General features: G+C 37.4%; 2 protein-coding genes across 10 annotated transcripts in view; one reads left to right on the top strand and one right to left on the bottom strand.

Moving 5' to 3' along the window:
- The window catches only part of wdr6 (WD repeat domain 6), a 19,177-nt gene extending 10,737 nt beyond the window's left edge, over positions 1-8,440 (bottom strand). Inside the window, exons 1-5 of one of the 4 annotated variants that reach the window (XM_087262556.1) lie at positions 8,339-8,440; positions 5,261-5,387; positions 1,713-4,356; positions 253-330; positions 47-163 (exon numbers count right to left, since the gene is read on the bottom strand). In XM_087262556.1, the coding sequence (XP_087118682.1) occupies positions 47-163; positions 253-330; positions 1,713-4,356; positions 5,261-5,357 (2,936 nt within the window). In that variant the 5' untranslated portion in view covers positions 5,358-5,387; positions 8,339-8,440. Of the gene's footprint in view, positions 1-46; positions 164-252; positions 331-1,712; positions 4,357-5,260; positions 5,388-7,134; positions 7,330-8,229 lie in introns of those variants that run through there. The other 3 variants (XM_087262557.1, XM_087262559.1, NM_001113654.1) reach the window with 3 other exon arrangements.
- On the top strand, positions 7,597-21,712 carry si:dkey-20d21.6. 6 transcript variants are annotated; one of them, XR_015497976.1, is made up of 6 exons: positions 7,597-7,672; positions 10,921-11,584; positions 14,319-14,424; positions 14,542-14,603; positions 15,951-16,822; positions 17,833-21,712. XR_015497976.1 is itself a non-coding variant. In XM_087264828.1 (5 exons), the coding sequence occupies exons 2-5, from the start codon at positions 11,276-11,278 to the stop codon at positions 16,473-16,475; spliced, it is 1,002 nt and encodes a 333-aa protein (XP_087120954.1). In that variant the 5' UTR covers positions 7,597-7,672; positions 10,921-11,275; the 3' UTR covers positions 16,476-21,712. The 6 variants fall into 6 exon arrangements, 2 of the variants coding, with proteins under 2 accessions (XP_087120954.1, XP_087120955.1); XR_015497975.1 differs by having other exon boundaries at positions 15,951-17,253; positions 17,457-21,712; XR_015497974.1 differs by having other exon boundaries at positions 15,951-17,269; positions 17,457-21,712.

Here is a 21,712-nt window from a genome sequence, read left to right as displayed (position 1 = left end):
TTAAAATATCTTTTAAATATCAGATATTTGTACAGAACTCTCTTACTTTCTGCCCTGGGAGTCCTCCAGTTTGCAGGTGGCGACACTGAGCACACACCTCTGATGATAAAAACACTCCCAAAGCACATCAACGCTCCTACTGCTCTCATTCACACTGAAGAGCCTGAAAAAGAAAACATAAGACAGACTCAGAATGAGACAAAAACACAAAGCTTTTATTTTAAGAAATTTCATAACCTCACAATAAATTACCTCACTGCACCATCACTACACCCCAGAGCCAGCAGTACTCCTTCACTCTCATTCTGCACTACAGCAATAGACATGTACCTGCAAACACAAGAAAGCATTTGCACAATAAAATCCCTCTGTAAGAAAGCACAGTTGCAATATGAAGGGGTATGTTGTATTGTCTGCCATCTGGTGGTCAAAAATGTTCTGAACCAACCATCAAACAGCATTAAATTCATTAGCATGATTGATTTTAATTACATTTCATTATACATATAAAAATACATTAAGATTCCAGTTGTTTCCAAATATATTTCTTCTGTGAAGATGATCATATTTTGCAAGTTGTGGTAACATTTAATCTTTGAGAAGTTAACAGTACACTATACTCATTTTTAGCCATTAGAATATTTTACTTTAAGTAGTACTGTCCATGCTTATTACTGATACTGTATTAAGGCCTATCACAATAATCAATATATCAACCACAATAATTTTTGCCGTAGCAATATATATTTACAAATTAACAAATATTGTTAAAGCCACTTCACAATGACATTTACATTATACCTCACCGGTGTCAAAGTTTATAATTGGACATTTACCTTTTTAACGTCAAATTATAGAATCATACCTTAAGAATTATACCAATATTTAAGTTTCTATGGGTATTTGTATTATTATTATTATGCTGTTATATAAACATTACATAATCAGTGGCATAAAATATTCTAAAAATGACAATAACATCGCTTATCGCAACAATTTCTATGACAATATATCGCACAACAAAACTTTCTTATCGCGAGATGCCTAACTGTATCAAGATGATTCGTTTAACACTAAGATTTGTATTAATTGACCTCTACTTTGGTTATTCAGACAAGTCATAGCATTTGAGCAAAATAAGCAGTTTGAGCAGTTAAAACAAGAATTTTTTATTAGTAACATTAACAAATAATACTAGTCTGCAATAAGTACTAATGCCAATTTAATAACTAATTTGTATTTATTAAACATATACTAGTATTTAACAAATATGTACTAGTAGCTATGTAATAAACTAATGTAGTAAATAAAATGTTGCATCCATTTCAATGGGTGAGAGCATCAAATTAAGTACTAATAGTAAACAAAAAACTACTATTATTATACTATTATGTATACTAGTCACAATTAAAGAAACGTACAGAAGGTAAAGGCTTTTTGATTTGTTACATGTAATAATAGAATTGCTATTAGTTAATATTAAAATAGGAAAAATACAAGTATCTAATATGTACTAGTATCTAATGAATATATACTAGTAATAAGTAAGCACTAGTATCTAAGAAATAAGAACTTATCAAATAAAGGTGTTGGAAACTAATGAATTAATACTAGTGTTTAATCACTATAGAAGATATTCTTCTCGATCCTTATTCTAAAACTAGGAAAGTACATAAAATATTTGACATGAAAAATCACAAATATGCACACACCTCGTCTCTGGGTCCATTTTGACAGTCTTGTGTCGGTTCCGCTTTCGTTCCCACTGCTCATCTAATCGATGGCCAGCAATCTGAGTGACTTGACAGATTGGTTGACTCTGTTGCTCATCCAAATGAATGAGAAGCCGGTAACACTGCAGTTGGGCCCGGCCACCCGCAGAGAACACCAGAGAAGAGAGAACAGAGGTTTCCATCCCATTATTTCTCTCTCTTTCGTTCATGTCTCCTCTTCTGATTGCAGCCAGTGCACGAACAATTGAGATGTGATCCGTAAGAACCGCGAGTACCTTAACAATTCCACTCTGTGGACAGACAGCAAGTACACCCACTGTGGTATCCTCCCCTCCAGTAACAAAAACCTCCCAAAGTTCTGACAAGTCTCCAGACAAACTACCAAGGTGACACACACAGCTGATACCTCGCCCATGCAGTCCCTCTTTCAGAGTGTGTCCATTCACACTGGTGTCTGTGGACATTAATGAACGTGATGCCATGACAGCTCCTTGCTTAATGAAAACAAGAGTACCCTGTCTGAGAGCTTGTGTCTGGGTATCTATGTGGGTGCTTATTGGGCGTTTGAAGGCCCAAGAGCGATGACCACCTCCGCAGGTAACTGATAGTAGCTTCTCTTGACGATGAGGGTCCCATATAACAAAGTGGACAGAGTGAAAGCCAACCATTACAAAACGAGCCTCAGCTATGCTTTCCCTCCCTGTATCATTCGTCCTTTTCACAATTGTCTTATTTAGCATCCTTTCTGGTCCATCTGATCCCAAAAACAGAACCATCTCCAGCCAGTCCATGCCTTTGCAAGCCCGGTGAACTCTACGCACCTTCAGGGTGCTTTCTTCAACAGTTAGTATTCTTACAGATCCATCTCGACCAGTACTGTAGCATAAGTCCTGGTACTCACATACTGAAGTCACACCTTGTTTCCCATGGACGCCGTAAAGAGTGCTGATTGGAGAAAGAGAACTGACAAGCTCAGTTTGTCTATTCTCCGTTTCTTGATCTTGTGAGTCTATTCTGCTTTCTTCCCCCTCATTTATCCTGTCATTATTTTCTCTTTCCATGTAGAGAAGTAATGAACCTCTCCGGTCACCACACAGGCAAAACCCATTTCTCTGTGACAAGGTAACTGCAGCAGTCAACCAGCGTTTGGCACAGGGTGGCAGCAGAAAGGGAAGAAGAGCTTCTTCTTTTATGTGTAGGCCTGATTTATCCTCAGTCACATTTATTGTCCATCTGTACACTAATCCCTCAGAGCCTGATGCCAGAAGACACACATTCCCGGACTCCCCAAACAGTCCCTTGACCCAAAGTACAGAGTGAACTTTCCCTTCACCAGCTCTTAGGAAGACTCCCACCCCTGGCTGTCCTACAAGAAACACCTGCACTCCTCCGTTCAGGTTACCTACTGCACAAACCTGGACAATGCAATCCGAATTCTGGACTTGGATGCTTGCAACCTCCATCACACAATAGGACTGGAATTCAGATCCTCCTTGCCAAATGACATCCCAGATGTCACCTTGACTTAAGCAAACCTCACCTTGATCCGTGCAGACCAGAATTGCATTTGATTCACCCTCCCCCACTAATCGCACTACTTTGGGACAACCATGCCCTCTGAACCCAAGATCCAGTTGAGTCTCTTCCTGAGTTTCTTCACTGATTTTCTTACCCTCTGCCACTCTCCACAACCTTACTCCACCATCAGCACCTCCAGTAGCCACCCATCCCGCCCTACAGCTTATACTTCCCTCGCTTACAGCCAGAGCCCTCACGCCACCTGACTTATGCCCTCTAAATGCACATCCCACCTTCCCTTCACCTCCCCATTCCCAGAGCAGGCATGCACCATCTTCACCAGCACTAAATAAGCGGCTTGGTGTAAGCTTTACACAGAAGACTCGTGCTTGATGTCCATAAAGCACCCGAAGACACGTTGGCGATTCCTTTCCACAACCTGCATCTCCACCCAATGTGCCAACGCTCCACAAACGAACACTGCGGTCATCTGAAGCAGATGCCAGCCACCCAGATTCCTGAAGGTAGCAAAGGCTGAAAATGACTCCACTGTGGCCCAGTAGACGTCTCTCTACTTGGGACTGACCACTGAGCTTGGTTCCAGCTGGCCTCCACAAAACAAGCTGGTTGAAGACCGTCCCACCCACCAGCACTACAGAGTCCCAATTTGGACCAACCATAAGTGCTGAGTAAAGAAGACAAGTCTCTACGCACGAGTAAAAGGAGATAATGTTACCAGACTCTGCTTCTAGGAGCATGATGGCATTGTGGGCCAAGGATATGCCTAACAGTGAATGAGGTTGTCTTTTAAAACAATGAATGTCCAGCACCCAGTCTTGAAGCTCCAAGAGAGGACCAATCAGTTTCAGGCACTGCCCTTCAGATTCGAAGCTGACAAGCCGAACTCCTTTTCCTCCAAAAACAATAATATCTCCCTTGTAGCTGTTGTCCGAAGCAGAGCTTGCACCACTAAACGGTATTCCTCCAGACTGATGTTTTTTATATGGTCGTATCCCATGGATACGGTAGTTTTGGAGTACATTTATAGATGCACATTTCTTAGGAGATGCTTGAAGACTGTAGACAGAGAGGATTGGTCCCTCCCCTACAACACAACACAATTGATAGGGAAGAATCAATCAAATGAATTTTAATATGAGACACAAGTGCACTTCAACATAACATTCGAATATTATTAAAGAAGGAAATCTTAAAGCTAAATCAGTTTATTTGGTGAAAACATTGATAGTAGTGCAAAGCAGGCAATTGAACACAGTTACAAACAAAACATCTAAAACATTTAAAATAGGCAACATTGCAGAATTAGAATTTGTAAAATCAATAGCAGAAAATTATACAACTATGGAAAAACAAATGAGGGGATTACAGTGCAATTTAGAGCAACCTCATTATGAAATAAACACAAACACAATGGCTGCATCCAAAATCGCATATTTGCATACTATATAGTATGTTAAAAACAGTATGCAAACCGAGTAGTACATCCGAATTCATAGATTTAAAAAAACAGTATGCGAAAAGTACCCGGATGACCTACTACTTCCGACGAGAATCTGAAATGCATATTTGATGCACGCTACGCTATCACATGATGCCCAGTGAGAGAATTTATGAATGTGAGTGAAGCAACGCAACTGATGTTTTGGTCACATGATGATGACAGAATGGCAGATGTAGTAGGTCAGAGTTTCATTCATACTACTTACATTCATACTTTATAGAACATACTTTTTAAAAGTAGAGTAGTAAATTCAAATACAGTGCATTCTGAGTAGTAGACAATTTCGGATGCAGCCAATGTCATTGGGATTATTAAATGCACTAAATTTACCTAAAATAATTTGAGGGACATTAGGAGACACTTCAGGTTGCTTAGAGAAATCACATCCATATTGGCCCATGAGTCACAGTCTACATAATTTACTTCACCGTGGATTGTTAGCTTGTTGATTTGCTTCCTGTTCATTAAAAGAATGAATGTCAGTCACCTGTCAAAAGAAAATCCTCCCCTAGGAATTCCAGTGCAGTGATGGGAGCAACAAGCACAGCACTCTTCACCACAGCAGACTCTACAGGAGATGCCATTTCACAGTCTGCACAGCAGGCTGTAGACTTCTGGGGCACACACACACACACACACACACAAACATTACAGCATTATTCATTACTGACTGATCTCCTGAAATGTCATTTTCAAAAGGCAGAACCTGAACAAATGCAAAATGCTTGCTATGGCATTTATTACACGATCAAATCGATGTTATGATATAATAATAATTAACCTACTAGAGCTGCTGGTCACATGGCAGTTACCAAAGCTACTAAATTTGTTTAAATAATTTGGAATAATATAAAACAGAGCTGTCCAAACTTGGACAAAAGTTGGCCCACGGTAACCTTTGATTTGGCCCTCCATCCCATCTAAGAGGAGAGGTAAAACGATGGGGAATTTTGGGGAGAATGCCAATTTTATTTTTACATAACTTTTGTTTTTGTAACTGTCGAGGTAAAAAAAAGGCAGACTGAAATTAAACGTTTCACATAAAGCTATGAAAAGCTATGAATGAAAGCTATGAATCAGAATTAATTTTAATTAATTAAAAAATATTTAAAGTAATTTGATGGATAGCGGACATTGCAGAAGACATCAGCAAGCCAATTAAGGCAAAATGATTTTTGTGTTATAAATGGGATTGTTTATGTTTTTTATTGTAAGATGTTCATTATAAAATGTACAAAAGTTTATAATTGTTAATGCAATAAAAATATTTTAAATGCAATAAATTATGGAATTAATTAATTTATATAATATAATAATAAATTAGAAAATAACATTGACAACTTCATGGTTTGGTATATTTACCTCTGGCCCACCACTCTCAATCAAGTTTAGTTTTTGGCCCTTCATAAGAAAAGGTTGGGACACCCCTGATATAAAATAATTTGGGGATACTTGGCAAAATTTGTTTTTAATACTGAAAAACAAAAATTAAAAGTTTCATATCTGATATAAATTGCATATTTTCCAATTAGTCTTTTTAATTTTAAACTGCAAGTAGTGTATATATAATTTATTATATGAAAAAAAAATTAAGTTTGAGGTTAATATGTCAGAAAGCTATCTTTCTGTATGATTTTGTTTGAGTGTTGAGGCAAATATTTCTGCTTGAAGTCGTTTCCCATTAATTTTCACTTCGGTCATTTTTTATCACAATTAACAAAAGTGTGATTATTATTTGTTGTTTCAGGAATATTTTAGCTCTTTATGAAGGCCTTTATAAATCAGATTAGGTAAAAAAAAAATAAATTAATGAATGAAAACATGTCAAAAATTGATAACTACATTTTAAATTAATTTATCATAATTGCAAAACAAAATTGAGTATTGTGCATCCTAATGCAAATATTATGTTGGATATTAATTTTATTTTACAGTAATTGAAATAAAACCACAACACCCTTACTTTAAAAATGTATTTCATTATCTTTACTTTAATTATTCTAGATTATTGACACATGATGTGGATTATTAAGATATGTCAAGTAAACAAACTTTCTTAACTGAATAATTAAGCCCAGACTAACATCACCCATTTACAATTAATTCCAGTTTCCTTTATATTACACGTATATCTGTACTTTGAAAATAACGTAAACCATCACTGTCTAAAGTTAGAAACAAATGATAAAGGGTCTTTAGCCAGCTGGTGTGCAATGACTGTTAACTGCAGTAGGATTAAATTCAATTTGAGATACATGATTTTCCAAAAGGCAGTTGCAATAAAATGTGCTTTTATAAACGATTATCGGTTTACTTTTTACAATAATGAACGTCAGTAACTTATCAGCAAGACATATTTACCATAAAGTGGATCTTCCAGCAGTGATTTTACACGTTTCTCGTACAGTTGTAGCAACCAAAATTCAATTAGCTTAAATTTCACAAACCTGTCTCCTGTAGAGATCGTGCCTTTATTTTAAAGACAATAAAAACAAGGTCGTTTATACTGCATCAAGCATGTTTCGTACTGTATGCATGTGTTTTCACTTCCTCGTTGACACCGAGTACCGTCCAATCGCGCTGTTCAATACTACACACACCGAACCACACTGACAACCGATTGGCTGAAACCAGTCCTGCGCTTTCCACTGTGAAAACGCGTAGATTTGTGCAATTTGCCAGATGCACAAACCATATGTATTGAGCAGATCTCATGAGAATGGTATACAAATCATACGAAATGCACAAACCAGTGAATTGCCTTTTTTTACGCCCTGAGCGTCATTTTGCGCATGTGTCTCCGGTCTGTTATTTAAATTTCTTATGGACCGCTTAAACCCAGGGGGTGGGGACAAAGTGTAATATTTTCGGGATAAAATCGACAGCCTGATGATTGCATGTAAGTAGTGTCAATGTGGATAATATAATAACAGTTGTCATACGCTGTGTGTGTGTAAATGCACAATAGCTTAATTAAGGAGAGTGGTCTCGGGATAGTCTTAAACCGCAGCTCGGGTTCACTTCTAGTGCGATGCTCGGGTTTAGCGCTATGGCTAGCATGACCGGCGGACAAATACAGTTATAACAATTAGTACCGTAACAATGAAAATGCTGCACCTGCACCTGTAGGACTTGGCGAGACATGCATTTAATTGCTTGATTTTTTTTTCTTTGTTCATTCTTTAATAACGATGCGATTCACTCTGAGCGAATTGTTCTTTTGAGTCTGACCATTAATGAATCAGTTGAGCTGGTACACAAAACCGAACGATTCCGAACCGAATCGCAGCGAGCCGAGCAAGCATTTGGCCTAAAAAAAAAAAACTTGTGTTAAAGCAGCCACTAGAATATTTTGTACAAACATTAGTAGCAGCGCAGAGTTTAGTGCAAAAATACAAAGAATTGTCAGCCAAGAGTAGTCTTGTAAATATCTATTATGTTAATTGCAAAAATTACCTTTATGACAATTTATTTAACAAACTTAAAATTAATGTAAACATTTACAATGTATGTAGAAATAAAATTAAAAAGTCTCAAAGGGATATTTAAAAAAAAGAAAATTTACTGGAAATACGCCAGGGCCATCCAAACTCTGTGCTGGAGGGCCGGTGTTTTGCAGAGTTTAGCTCCAACCCTAATCAAACACACCTGGACCAGCCAATCAAGCAGGTGTGTTAAAGCAAGTTGAAGCTAAAGTCAAGACACCGGCCCTTCAGGACCGAGTTTGGACACATCTGTCCAAGGCCATCCAATTGTATAGTGACTAGGCACAGGATGATAACTGGCTAACATTTTCTTTTATACTGTTCCTAAGGTATTTGTAGTTTTTAAAATGTTTTTTATGACTAATTTAGTTTTTGGGCAGCAGTATCTCCAGAAGAAATTAACCCTCCACATCAAAAGCTACTGGTCAGCCTGCAATTCAGGAAATATTTGAGAAACAAATTATAAACTATAACATCCAAACATGCTTTAGACCTGAAAAGTGCAGAGACTTACTTTAAATCCAAAGAAAAGTATATCATCTTTGCTTCAAATTCCAAAAAAAGAATTACCGCTTGTGGTAACCGCTCTTTTAATGCAGTGTCTATGGGACAGGAAATTCAATTTTACTTTATTCTCTCCTCTGGCTGCCAATTCTTTTCCTCTTTTTGAACGTCTTTAAATAGGTATGTAAATTTTTTTTTAGATAGTTAGATATCAAAAGATGCCTTTTAAAGTTGCAAAGAAATCTGTTTTTGAAACTAATGAAGATTTTTATTATGTCGCCTGACATGTTTACTGTTTCAAAATATTGAAAATGTTTCTTAAAATAAAATGTGTTGTGTTCAAAGGGGGGGAAAGTTGTTTGTTTACCCAGACATTTAAAAAAACATAAACAACTCATTTTAGAGCGGTAATCACAATACCAAGAAACTGGGATATTTTTATCCAAGGTTATCATACCGTCAGAATCTTATACCAGCCCATACCTAGTAGTGACTTATTTAATTCAGTCTGTGTAAATAATTCATTACAGTTCAACTATTTATTTTTTTACAACATTATTCCACAGGCTCACCAAATGGTCCTGAATGTGTTTACAAATCTTGTCACATATCTGTAAATAATATTTCGTGGACAGACGGATCGATTTTCTTCATAAGACTTCAGTGTATGTACAGGAACAACTCATTAGTTTAGTTTTGCCTATATATATATATATATATATATATATATATATATATATATATATATTTATATATATTTCTTTGTTTGAGTCCCAAAGTTCTGGTAGCCATTGACTTGCATTTTATAAATGACCAATAATCCAAATGCAATCTCAAACATAACTGTAACTTATAGCGTGGAAAAAAGAATGCTATGGATCCCTTTCACACGCCTGTTATGATGCGTTTAACGGTCATCAGCATCTTAAATCCTTGAAAGTTTTAAAAATTTTGATTTAAAAAAAAAAACATATGAACATTAATGTGTATTTATGTCTGTAGTATATCATCTTTGCTTCAAATTCCAAAAAACGAATTACCGCTTGTGGTAACTGCTCTTTTAATGCAGTGTCTATGGGACAGGAAAGTAAATTTATTTTATTCTCTCCTCTGGCTGCCAATTCTTTTCCTCTTTTTGAACGTCTTTAAATAGGTATGTAAAAAATTTTTTGTTGTACTTTCCCATTTACTGGGCGCTAAGTTTTCCCAACTATGATGACTTCCTCTACTGAGAAACCCGTAAATGTGAAAAGAGTCTACAGTGGCAAGTGTTGACACAAAACATGTGAAATTTGATTGTGTCAGAATGCACAGTGTAACTGTCAACCAAGTGCACCATACATGCGTAAAAACTGAAGCCAAAACTGTTTGAGTGCCCCCCTGGTGGATGGCTGCAGTATAGGTCATAAATCCATATAAACTAATAGAATGTGCACAAAATATTCAATTTTTCAAAAAGATGGTTGTCATCATGCAGATGTATGTTCAAGTGTTTGTTTTTTCTTACATGTTTATTTAATTATTTGTTGCTATAGAAATGGGTCTGTTTGGGTCAGATTCAGTATTATGCAAATATCAAATATCAGATCAATTTTTTTTGTAAAAGATATCGTAATATACTGGCATTAATTTATGTAATCACCAGAGATGGATGTACATCATCCTTCATAAAAATTGTCATCTCAACAAATGTTTAGTGTCAAATGTCACAATGAATACATTTTACATGTAGACACTTCTGTAAACAAGGTAGGCCTGGTATGAACTTTATAAAGTTATTTTGTCATTCAATATAAGAGTCCAAAATCCTGCTTCCTCCACATAATTCAATAATAAGCATTCAAATTTCTACGCTTTGTTTTTGCTCAGTTAAATGCATAATCTAGGTCAGGGGTCATCAAACTTGTTCCTGGAGGGCTGGTGTACACATTAAACTCTGCATGTCTATGTGTACAAAAAAAAAAAAAAAAAAAAGCTCATAATTGCCACCTTAACATGGTCAATCTGTATTTACATAATTCAATTTTATGTGTTTAACTGAAAAATTTTGGCCCTGATCACCTTCCAAAATAGTCCTACATTTTAATAACAATATCACAACAACAATATAGAACAAATGCTAAACCTTTTATTGTGCTTTCTTTATACTCATTTACAGACTTCCCATGTGTGCCTGGTGACCCTTTGCCCATCAGGTGGACCCGGGATACATTTCTATTTAGCACCCATGATCAAGCGACCTCAAAATCCCCCTTTTACTTGTGGCATCCAGAGTTTACCATATCACTGGAGCTGAAACTCTTGAAATGCACATAATCTGACCTCACCTTCCTGCATTCCTGGACTGTAAACACATACACTGTGACGCTACAAATGTTACCAAGTAAATGCATACAAATACCACTAGATGTCTTTAAACTAGACTGTTCTGTTGAAAATAAACATAGCAAGACCTTTTCTAGAGTTTCTATAAATGAAGCAACACCTAATACCTCAATAAAACCCAGTCACTCATGTTGACCACTATGACGTACCGCATGCCAAACTTCACCCTGGAGCAGAAGCTGTTTCTGCTTCGGAGAATCCATGCGGTGGTAGACACGGTCCAGGACTTTCGGAAAGACACCAACACTACTGTGCACCGGAATGCTGTGTGGGCAGAGCTGGCTCAGGCCTTCAATGCGGCGTTCCCGAGTCGACCACCCAGCAGCATCGGCTCTCTAAAGACACTGTGGAAAAGACTGAAGGTCGAGTGTCGTGTAGCCCTGCAGAAGAGACAGGAGCAGCAGGCCGCTGGGCTCCCAGTGTCTGCCCTCACTCAGGTAAATTCTCTAATTCAGATTAGGGATGCATGACTTTATCAGAACGTTCAATGTATGTTTATGATGGTGTGGAGTCGATTAGGCATGGGACAAATAACCGTTTTCAAGGTATACAACGGTTTGGAAAAGTCAAGGTTTTAAAACTGCCAAAATTTTTTGTTATACCGTTCCTAAGGTACTGTATTTGTAAAGCCTGGTTTATACTTCTGCGTCAAGTAACCGGCGTAACCCACGGCGTATGCAACGCGCGTAGCAGTGCATTTATACTTCTGAGCGCTGTCTCTGTTGGTTAGCATTAACACTTCCGAAACGCTAGTTGGCAGTGAGGTGTAAATGTTCCTCTGTGTCAAGTTTTTTCGCTGCTGTTTTGCTTTTCCTGAACACTTCTGGGATGTACAAGTGGCTCAAACTCGCTCATTTTAAGGCAGGAACCGGCGGACGTGCAACAACTTTAACTATGAGGTAAACGCAAAACAAAACTTTCCATCCGGAGCTCCTTCACGGGACTTCACACTTGAAAACAATCGCTCCATCAGGCTCGTACCAATCACACAACAAAGCGTTTGATGCAGAAGTATAAATCAGCCTTTAAGATTTTCTTTTATTAAATAATTTTTTTTTATTAAGGGAAGTAATTGAATAAAACTAGATTTCTTTCTGTGTACATGTTTGTTTGTTTGTTTTGTTGTCTGTAAAACGTACGTTTTATTAAGTATACTTAAAGGGGTAGTTCACCCAAAAATACAAATTCTGTCATCATTTAGTCACCTTTTACTTGTTTCAAACCTTTATGATTTTCTTTTGTCTGTGTTAGGACTGCGTTGTTTTTGTTTCTGTGTGTTTAATTTGTTCTAGATTGGGGGCGTGCCTTCAGCGCACCTGATGCTGGTCAGCACCCTTATTTAAACCCCGTCAGAGAATTGGTAGGGGCCGCTGTTCTTTCAATTGGCCAGAGCTGCACTCCAATTTGGGCATTATGTTTTGTTTCACATCCATACACTATCACTGACAACACCTATTGCATCCATTCACTTGCTTTTCACACTGATTGAACATACAGATACTGATGTTTTGATTAAATTATTTTCAATTGTGTTAAATAAATATTATTTTTGATTATATTTCGCTGTGTCGTCTCCCTCACTGTTACATCTCTGAGCCAGGTGTAACAGTCTGTTTAACAGAAATGAAGATATTTTGAAAATGATAGAAACCTGTAACTATTGACTGTGTTTCTTACTATAAAAAAATCGGTTACAGGTTTTCAGCTTTCTTCAAAATATCTTTTTTTTATCTACAGACTAAAGAAACACAAAGGTTTGAAACAAGTAACTGGTGACTAAATGATGACAGAATATTCATTTTTGGGTTAACTATCCCTTTAAGTAATGTTTTGAGTCAACTTCACGTATTGACATCTACATAGTATACTTGTAAGTGCACTACTTGAATACAACTTGGGACTAATTTGGCCCAGTTTTAGTATACAGTATAAACATATACTTTTAAGTGTACAATAAGTGTAACAATACACTTTAAGTTGTAGACAACTGGTCTACAATGACATTTTTCATTTGTACTGCAAGTGAACTTTTGAGAATACCAAAACAAATAATAAAATGTATTTTAATGTTTTGGACTGTGGGCGTCATGGTGGCGCAGAGGGTAGCACATTCGCCTCACAGCAAGAAGGTCGCTGGTTTGAGCCTCAGCTGGGTCAGTTGGCATTTCTGTGTGGAGTTTGCATGTTCTCCTCGTGTTTGCGTGGGTTTCCTCCAGGTGCTCCGTTTTTTCCCACAAGTCCAAAGACATGCCCTGTAGGTGAATTGGGTAAGCTAGATTGCACATATTTCCCAGAGATGGGTTGCAGCTGGAAGGGCATCCACTGCGTAAAACATGATAAGGATAAGTTGGCGGTTCATTCTGCTGTGGCGATCCTATAATAATAAGGGGACTTAGCCGAAAAGAAAGCCTCAGACTTAGCCTGAAACGAAAACGAGTTTTTAACTATTGACGTAATGTCTAATAAAAGGGTGGAGTGTGAAGATTGTGTGACGCACTGAGGATGTCTGCGTTTTCTATCTCCCAAGAATGAAAAAACAGCTATATAAAATAATTACTTAAAGAGTGCCAATCTTGACATTCTAAATGACATTATTAACTTGATTAACGCATCAAATTGAAAAACTAAGAGCGTGCAGCCGTAAGATATTTAAGTTTACTACTAGTACATGGATGATGACTTGTAAAGTGCTTTGAAATGTGCATTTTTTTATTTGAAATAATGTAATCTCAACAAATATGAAAATGGGTAGGAACGTATAGTAGCCCCTCCCCTTTAAAAACAGCCAATAGCATTTGGTTGAGTAGTTGAGCCCAAGTGTATCAAATGAAAGAGCAATAATCTTAAAAAGCATTTGATTAGTCAGAAGAGTTGATGAGAAACTGAAGTGAGGTGACATAAAAAAATCAATCCATTTTGGCGACTGCGACAAACTGCAAGCTTTGGATGTTTATATCTTCTAAAATGTAAATTTTGTCACTGTTTTGGAGCACACTAGCTTATAGATGTCCTTAAGACTAATATACTGATACTAACATCTAACATTCACTGTACCTTTAAGAATATTAAATAAATTAACTTCAAGTATGTTTCTTTTTGCTAAGGGTATAGTTGGATATTATTGGGAAATTGTAGTCACACAATTGATTTTGAAGTGTGGTTGTGTGTCAGGTGCAAAGAGAAGTGATCGCCCTCGTACCAAACCTGATCTCCTGTCTGGAGGAGGTGGATGGAGACAGCAGTTATGCCTCCGTTAGGGGCGGCTCACCTGGAGCAGGTAATTAATAGTCATGTCATCTTCCTAAGCGAATGAAATACTACCACTCTTCCCAGCTGTCAACTGTGCAATTATACAGGCGAGAAGATTAATTGAGTCTTTCTTTCTCTCTTATAGTGATGGGGCTTTCAGGCACTAATGGGAGCGAGCATGAAGATGCTGACCACAGTCAAAATGATGTAAGACTCAAATCAGCCTTCAAATGGTTTCTGAAACACCTCTTAAGCTGCATGTTTTCTTTTATATTGCTGGTTTTAATACAGAATGTTTGATTGATTACTCAAAGTGTGAAGAGTATGGTTGATTGTATTTTAATGTGTGATGTAGTGTATTGTGAACGTTTGGCAAATGTGAATATTTCTGACAAAATAAGAGAGATCATACAAAATGAACATAATTTTTTTTAGTGCAGAAATGAGCATGGCATTTTATCTAAAATATGTTATACATATACAGTTGAAGTCAGAATTATTAGCCCCCCTGAAATATTAGTCCCCGTTTATTTATTTTTTCTCCCGATTTCTGTTTAGCAGAGAGAAGAGTTTTTCACCATTTCTAAACATGATAATTTTAATAACTCATCTTTAATAACTGATGTATTTTATCTTTGCCATGATGACAGAAAATAATATTTCACTAGATATTTTTCAAGACACTTCTATACAGCTTAAAGTGACTTAAAGGCCTAACTAGGTTAATTAGCGATTCCAGATTAATAAACGGACTAAGCCGAAAAGAAAATGAATGAATAAACCCCTGTAAATGTTTGGGAATCTTTAGTTCTTACAGTACTAAATCTAAATACAAACAAGATGCATTTTGTATGATCTGTCTTATTTGGTCAAAATTATTAACATTTTCTACAGAATATTCACCAGAGCTTTACAAAACACTGTACTGTATATTGTAAAGTCCTACCAGGTCAACATTTAACATGCAATAAACACAGTAAATCTGGTTCAACACGGGTTAAAAAAGTACAATTGTCTAACTTACATTCAAATGTTTGGAACAAGTGCAATATTTGTTGAATAAATTAAATATTATTGATCGTGTATCATTAAATTGATCACATTTTGATCAAATCAATGCAGTCTTGGTGAGAATAAGAGACTTATTTCAAAAACAAAAAAAAGCTATAGATGAAAAATAATTATCAAATTTATAATCAGACCATCTTTTAAAAAATATATATATTAAATGTAGTATTTTATATTATAGGCCTTAAGTAGGCTATATATATATATATATATATATATATATATATATATATATATATATATATATATATATATATATAAATATATGTCACCTCATTGTCACCTCATTTATAAAATATTTAATCAGTATTTGTTATATAAAGACGCATATGAATATTCTGCACGTTTCTTGCTTTAGGCTATTGGATGTGCAATAAATGCATACGTGTTATATTATTAATGTTTACTTATAATAATTGAGTATATATATAAATACAATATAAAAATAAAACAATTACAATAATATTAAACGTTTACTTTTAACAGGAAGTAGACAGTAAGGAGAACTTGGCCATTGAGCTTGGCTTATCTTCTCCTACTCACCCACCTGTCAACTCTGGTATTCCTCCGGGCTCTTCCTCCTCACCTCTCCACTCACATTCACTGTCCTCCAGATCCAGTCGTCCCTCCTTCATCTACTCAACCCATCCAGGAAGCACCTCAGGCCACGGATCAGGGGCGAGGGCTGCAAACTTTGATTCGGTACACAGAGAGCCTGCGGTGGCGCGCGGATCAGTGGAGAATTCGTTCCCGCCGGCGGACTCTTTTACCTCAGACTCTAAATGGGAGGCACGTCGACAGGAGCTGTTTGAGCAGGAGCACCAGCAGACCATGAGCCTGTTACTGCTGCAGCAGTGTGTGTGGGAGGAGAAGAGGAAAGCGGTCAGACAGAAGGAGAAGGCCGCTCGAGCCAAGAAGAGATATTACCAAGCCAAACTCCGCAAGATCGGCGCGGGTCATTCGCCTTCCAGTAGCGACAGCGATGATAACGAACAACACCCACGGACATGAGTTTCAGATGTTTACGACGTCTTAGATATGTTTACTTTCTTTTTGAAAGTCATCTTTTTTATTTTAATAATGCTGTTTGTTTACAAAACTTTTGATTGTGATGTTTGGGAATGTGTCGTGTATCATATGAAGGGGCGTTCAAGCAAGCAGGCTCAAATAGCCATCCACAGTAATCTCACTGCCTTTTATACTATGGGGCCGTCGAATGCCTGATTATGATTGGCTGATGATCCTTCTAAGGCAGGGGTGATGAACTCAGTTTTTGGAGGGCTGTAGCTCTGCACAGTGTAGTTCCTACTCTAATTAAAAACACCTGACTGATCATACTAATAGACTGATTTCACATGGTGGCCATTTTAATAGCAAAAGCGAGGCAGCGGTGAGAAGAAACCTGGAAATATCGCCTGGAGTCACACAGGAATGGCGCTTGCGATGGCGTATTGTTGTGTACCTGGCTGTATGTCTTATCAGCGAAAAGTTAGTGAACCGAGTTCATAATTTCACTGCTTTTCGGCTGACCCGAAGGTCCATTCTGAATTTATAGTGAAAATAAAAAGAGATATCAGACCTAATTTTCAGCTAAGTTAAGTGAAATGGCATTAGTTAGCTAACGTTTTCCTCCCCAAACACACATTTTAGATTCTATTTATCAAACTCAAGTTAATGAACTCATTCTTTTGCTATATTAGACCTGTCAAGATACTTACGAATTTAAGCATTGAAATAAATTTAAAAAACGTAAATTTCCCACTAACATTTGTGCGCTGTTGAGTGATTTGCCATTGAGTTTACCAGTGCTCAACAGAAATGACTGTGATTGGCTGTGAAGTCATCAGTTCACTGCATTTCACCGATGTTTATCGAGTCCAAACTCAGAGAAGTGATCCACTGATGAATCAACTAATCTTCATAGCTTAAAACGCTCCAGTGTCCCTCTGTGTCTACACTCCGTGAAGAGCAGTGAACCGATGACCTTCACAGCCAATCACAGTCAGTGGGCAGTGAATGTTTTTAAAGTTTCAGTATCATGACAACACTATTACAGACAGCACAAGGGTGTGCTCCAAACTTTTTACACAGAACTGCTTTGTTTTATTGCTCAGCGGGTTACATAGGCTGAAGCAGGGAAGCCCCCGCAGTGTTTACTTTGTGCCATGAACTTAAGCCTAGGAGGACACTTTATGATTTTGTTTGATGCCTAATATGCTTTTAATTGATTAAATTAATCTTAACTGAATGATATTAAAGTGATGTTTACACCACATCTGCAGCAACAGCTGGAGGTTTGTAGTCCACAGAATGTTGTTGCAATATTTACAGTGCTTATCCTAAATTTCCGGGTTTCTTCCCACCGCAGCCTTGCTTTTGTTTTTTAAAATGGCGGCTGTGTAAATAAAGTGTATTGAGTCCTTCAGGCTTGTTTTAAACCTACAGGTAAGTGTGTTATAGCAGGGTTGGAACTAAACTGTGTAGGGTTGCGGTCCTGTTCTAAGATGTGACAAATTATTTGATTCCATGTTTTTATTTATTTAATAGGCCAACACTTTAAAAAAATCACACCAAAACAAAACATAGGGCTTGGGAAGAAAGAATCTACTACACACAGGAGATTATTACAAATGAATGCACACCCTAGCATCACCACACTGAGAGTGCATTAGTTTTTTAACAATTTAGTGGCCCGTCATCAGTTATTCCTCACTAACTAACTCTTTCATCAACTCTGATGCTGCATTCTGTTGAATTAAAAGTTATACATTCATAGGGACAGTTAGCTCTAAAAATAAATGTTCATAATTTACCCCCCCTCATGTCGCTGAACAGTTTTCTTTCATCTGTGGAACATATATTTAGAAAACTGCCTTAACATTTATTTGGCCATACAATGAAAAAGTGGAGTCTTGTGTAGTTTTTTAGATCCCACGGATTTTCATTTCATAAACTGTCGAATCATCTTTTATTTATTTATTTATTTTTTGAGTTCTGCAGAAGAAAGTGTTAGACACGAGTGAAGGGTGAGTAAATTATAACAGATTTTTCTTATTTAGATGAAGTTGAAAGGTGGTGTATGCCTACCCATGAGTGTTGCCAAGTTGGCAGACTGTTTTCAGACTTTTTAGTGGCTTAAGAAACTCCTTGACAAGCCTTAGTTTTTCAAGAAATATCAGTATGACATGGGCTGCATCTAAAACCTTAGGCTGTTTACTTGTTGACTTCTGAGGTAGCATAACTAAATAGGGAGAGCTTTGGTAGTAATAAGGAAATATTTGCTTACTTCTTGCTGGAAAGCGATAAAAAGTGAAAAATGTTGGTCAAAATGTACATTTACACACAAAAATGATGCCTAAACGGTGCTATGAGATGCCATTTTTTTTTCTGCTCAATTAACTGTCAGAAATAGAATGCACAGGATTGTGGGATATAGACAACTTGGTTGCTTTCAAATTTTGATCAGAAGTTACTTCCCTAGTCAGCAGAATTTGGATTTAGACATACTTTGAGAACCAAAGGTTTTGCGACATTTGGCAAGCAAGGCTAGCCACAATCCATTGAAAGCAGTTGGCAACTTCCTCAAGTGCACTCAGATAATGTAAAAAGATACAAATGCTAATGTTAGCCTTGCTCTGTCAACAAAGATGTCTTCAAATTAGACAATGCCTTTGTGTTACCGAAATATAATTATTAGCATATAAACTCGTTTCCCTGTGTTTTACAAGCCTGTATTGGGGCACAGGTATCATCTGTAGCCTTTTTGTGAATTTAATTAGTTTAAAACAGTGAGCCGGTACAGTGAGCCGGTAATCCCCTTGACATCCATGTGCTATCCTCTCAGGCCACAGTAGAAAATAGATGATTTACAGTGATTCAACACTGTTGTGCTTTTTTAGCAGTTGTGCTGTAATTACTTATTCAAAATAACTCCCTGAACAAGAAAGTAACCTTTTTTGTGATGCAGCCTTAGACGGATTGCTGGTTATCATGTGCAAGTAATATAGAAGTGAATGCAGCAGTGAGTTTTGTGCTAACAGCGCCAAATGCCAGACAGACATATTTAGCCCTGCTAATCATGCTTGATGAGAACAGGAAATGAACTGAAGTGACGATCCTAATGTTCTTAACTGTATTTATTAATTTTTTATTTGATGTGTCAGGATCAAACCAATGGCAGAGTAGGGTCACACAAGGCACCTCTTTGATGCTATGTAGACAGTACACACACTCACACTCACACACTCACACTGTCACACACTCACGCTCACAATCACACTCACAGTCACACTCTCTCACACACACACACACACACAAATGACAGTGTCTTCAGGACCAAACTTCTGATTCACTTCACTGTAGCTTGTTTACTCTATGCAGGTTTCTTTTTTTCAGGTAAAATAAGTGCTTCTCTTAAATGAATTTCCTACTGATGGACTGGTTACATTTAGCTCAGTGGTGTTCGTTTGTGTCTTAGTATACAGTGTTTGCAGAACTGAGAGTCCTCTGTCTATTCTGGAGTGTTGAAAAAACTTTCTTAGAGTGACAGTTCACCTAAAATGAACATCTGCTGTTCATTTGCTCACCCTTAGCACATAAGAAGATGTAGGTGACTTATCTGTTCAGTAGAATGTAGAGGAAGAATTGTAGCTGAATCTGTGGTTCTTGGTCATTCATTGAATCCAAGTTTTGGTTACAAGCTACTTTGAGAGTCCAAAAAACACATAACGGAACAATTGATATATTGTCTGGTTCCTCCAGACAAAACATTGAGGAAATTTTTTAAACAATTTTCACAACATTATTACCTTTAATCCAGCTCTTGCTCACAGTGCTTATTGTTGTCAGTCAGGAGCACAAATGATGGTGGCTGAGAGAGCTCAAATGCTCTGCAAGTTAGGAAAACACATGCAAATAAAAAAACACTAACAAACCGAAAACACCTTAAATATTCTTACAAATTGTACAGTTAACCAAAAACGAGACTTTATTTTAATGTCATGTTAGCAAAAGTAACTAAAATATAGAAGAGACAATAATCAACAAAATACTCACCTCTCAGGCCTCCGACAACACTGCTGACTCTAAACAGCAAGCAGTCTGGTTCGTCACTTTTTAGGGTCGCTCAACACATTACCAATGTGGTCTGCGTTATTTGCAGTGTGTTTCTGAATTTGCATGTGTTGTGAGAATATGCATGTGTGGGTTTTTTCAAAACAATGATGTTTTCTAAGTCTGAGCTCTCTCAGGGGTGGCACGGAGACTCAGTGGTAAGCACTGTCACCTCACAGCAGGAAGGTTGGTGGTTTGAGCCCCGACTGAGCTAGTTGGGATTTCTGTGAGAGTGTGGGTGTTTCCCAGTACTGGGCTGAAGCTGGAATGGCATCCGCTGCATAAAACATATGCTGGATAAGTTGGCGGTTTATTCCACTGTGGCGACGCCTGATGATTAAAGGGACTAAAGGCTGTTTTATACTTCTGCATCAAGCAAATGTGTATGGTCCAGTGCAGTCTTAGAGCGGTCACTTACTGTAGCTCTTGTCGTGCACCTCTCAAAAAAATGTAACCACACGTCACGATGACACGTATCGCAAGCTCTGTGAATGCTTGGCGTGGTAGTTGTGACGAGTGGGAGTTGCTGAGAGCCGCGAGCCTGATGGAGCGAGTGTTTACAAGTGTCGAGTCCCATGAAGGAGCTCCAGATGGAGACTTTTGTTTTGCGTTTACCTTATGGTTAAAGTTTTGCCTGTCCGCCGGTTCCCACCTCTGAATGAGCAAGTTTGAGCTACTTGAACATTAAGGTAGCGTTCAGAAAAAACAAAACACCCACAAAGAAACTTGCCACAAGGGAACATAACAATGTACTGCCAGCCAGCGCTTTAGAAGTGTTATTGCAGAGCAACACAAACAGCACGCAGAAGTATAAATGCACATAAACGTAAGATATGCTCGTTTAATGCAGAAGTATAAACCAGCCTTAAGCCGAAGGAAAATAAATGATTGACTTGAGCTCTCTCAGCCACCATATACAAAATTCCTGATGATGATTCAGTTTTTGGATGAACTGTGCCTTTAGGGATTTTACAATAGTAGCTTGGAAAAGTACAGTCAGTGAGACATGTTAGACTGAATTAAACTAGAGAAAACCTTCCACTGTTAAAGCAGCTTTTTTGTAAAGTTTACAATTTTGTTGTAATTTGATTTGATCTGTGTAATGTGATGAACTTAATGAATCTTTTTTTTAACAA

This window comes from Danio rerio, chromosome 8 (assembly GCF_052040795.2).
Source record: "Danio rerio strain M-AB ecotype USA chromosome 8, GRCz13ab, whole genome shotgun sequence".
Classification (NCBI taxonomy): Eukaryota; Metazoa; Chordata; class Actinopteri; order Cypriniformes; family Danionidae; genus Danio; species Danio rerio.
The sequence above is the reverse complement of the archived record's forward strand: the minus strand, read 5'-3'. Positions and strand labels throughout refer to the sequence as shown.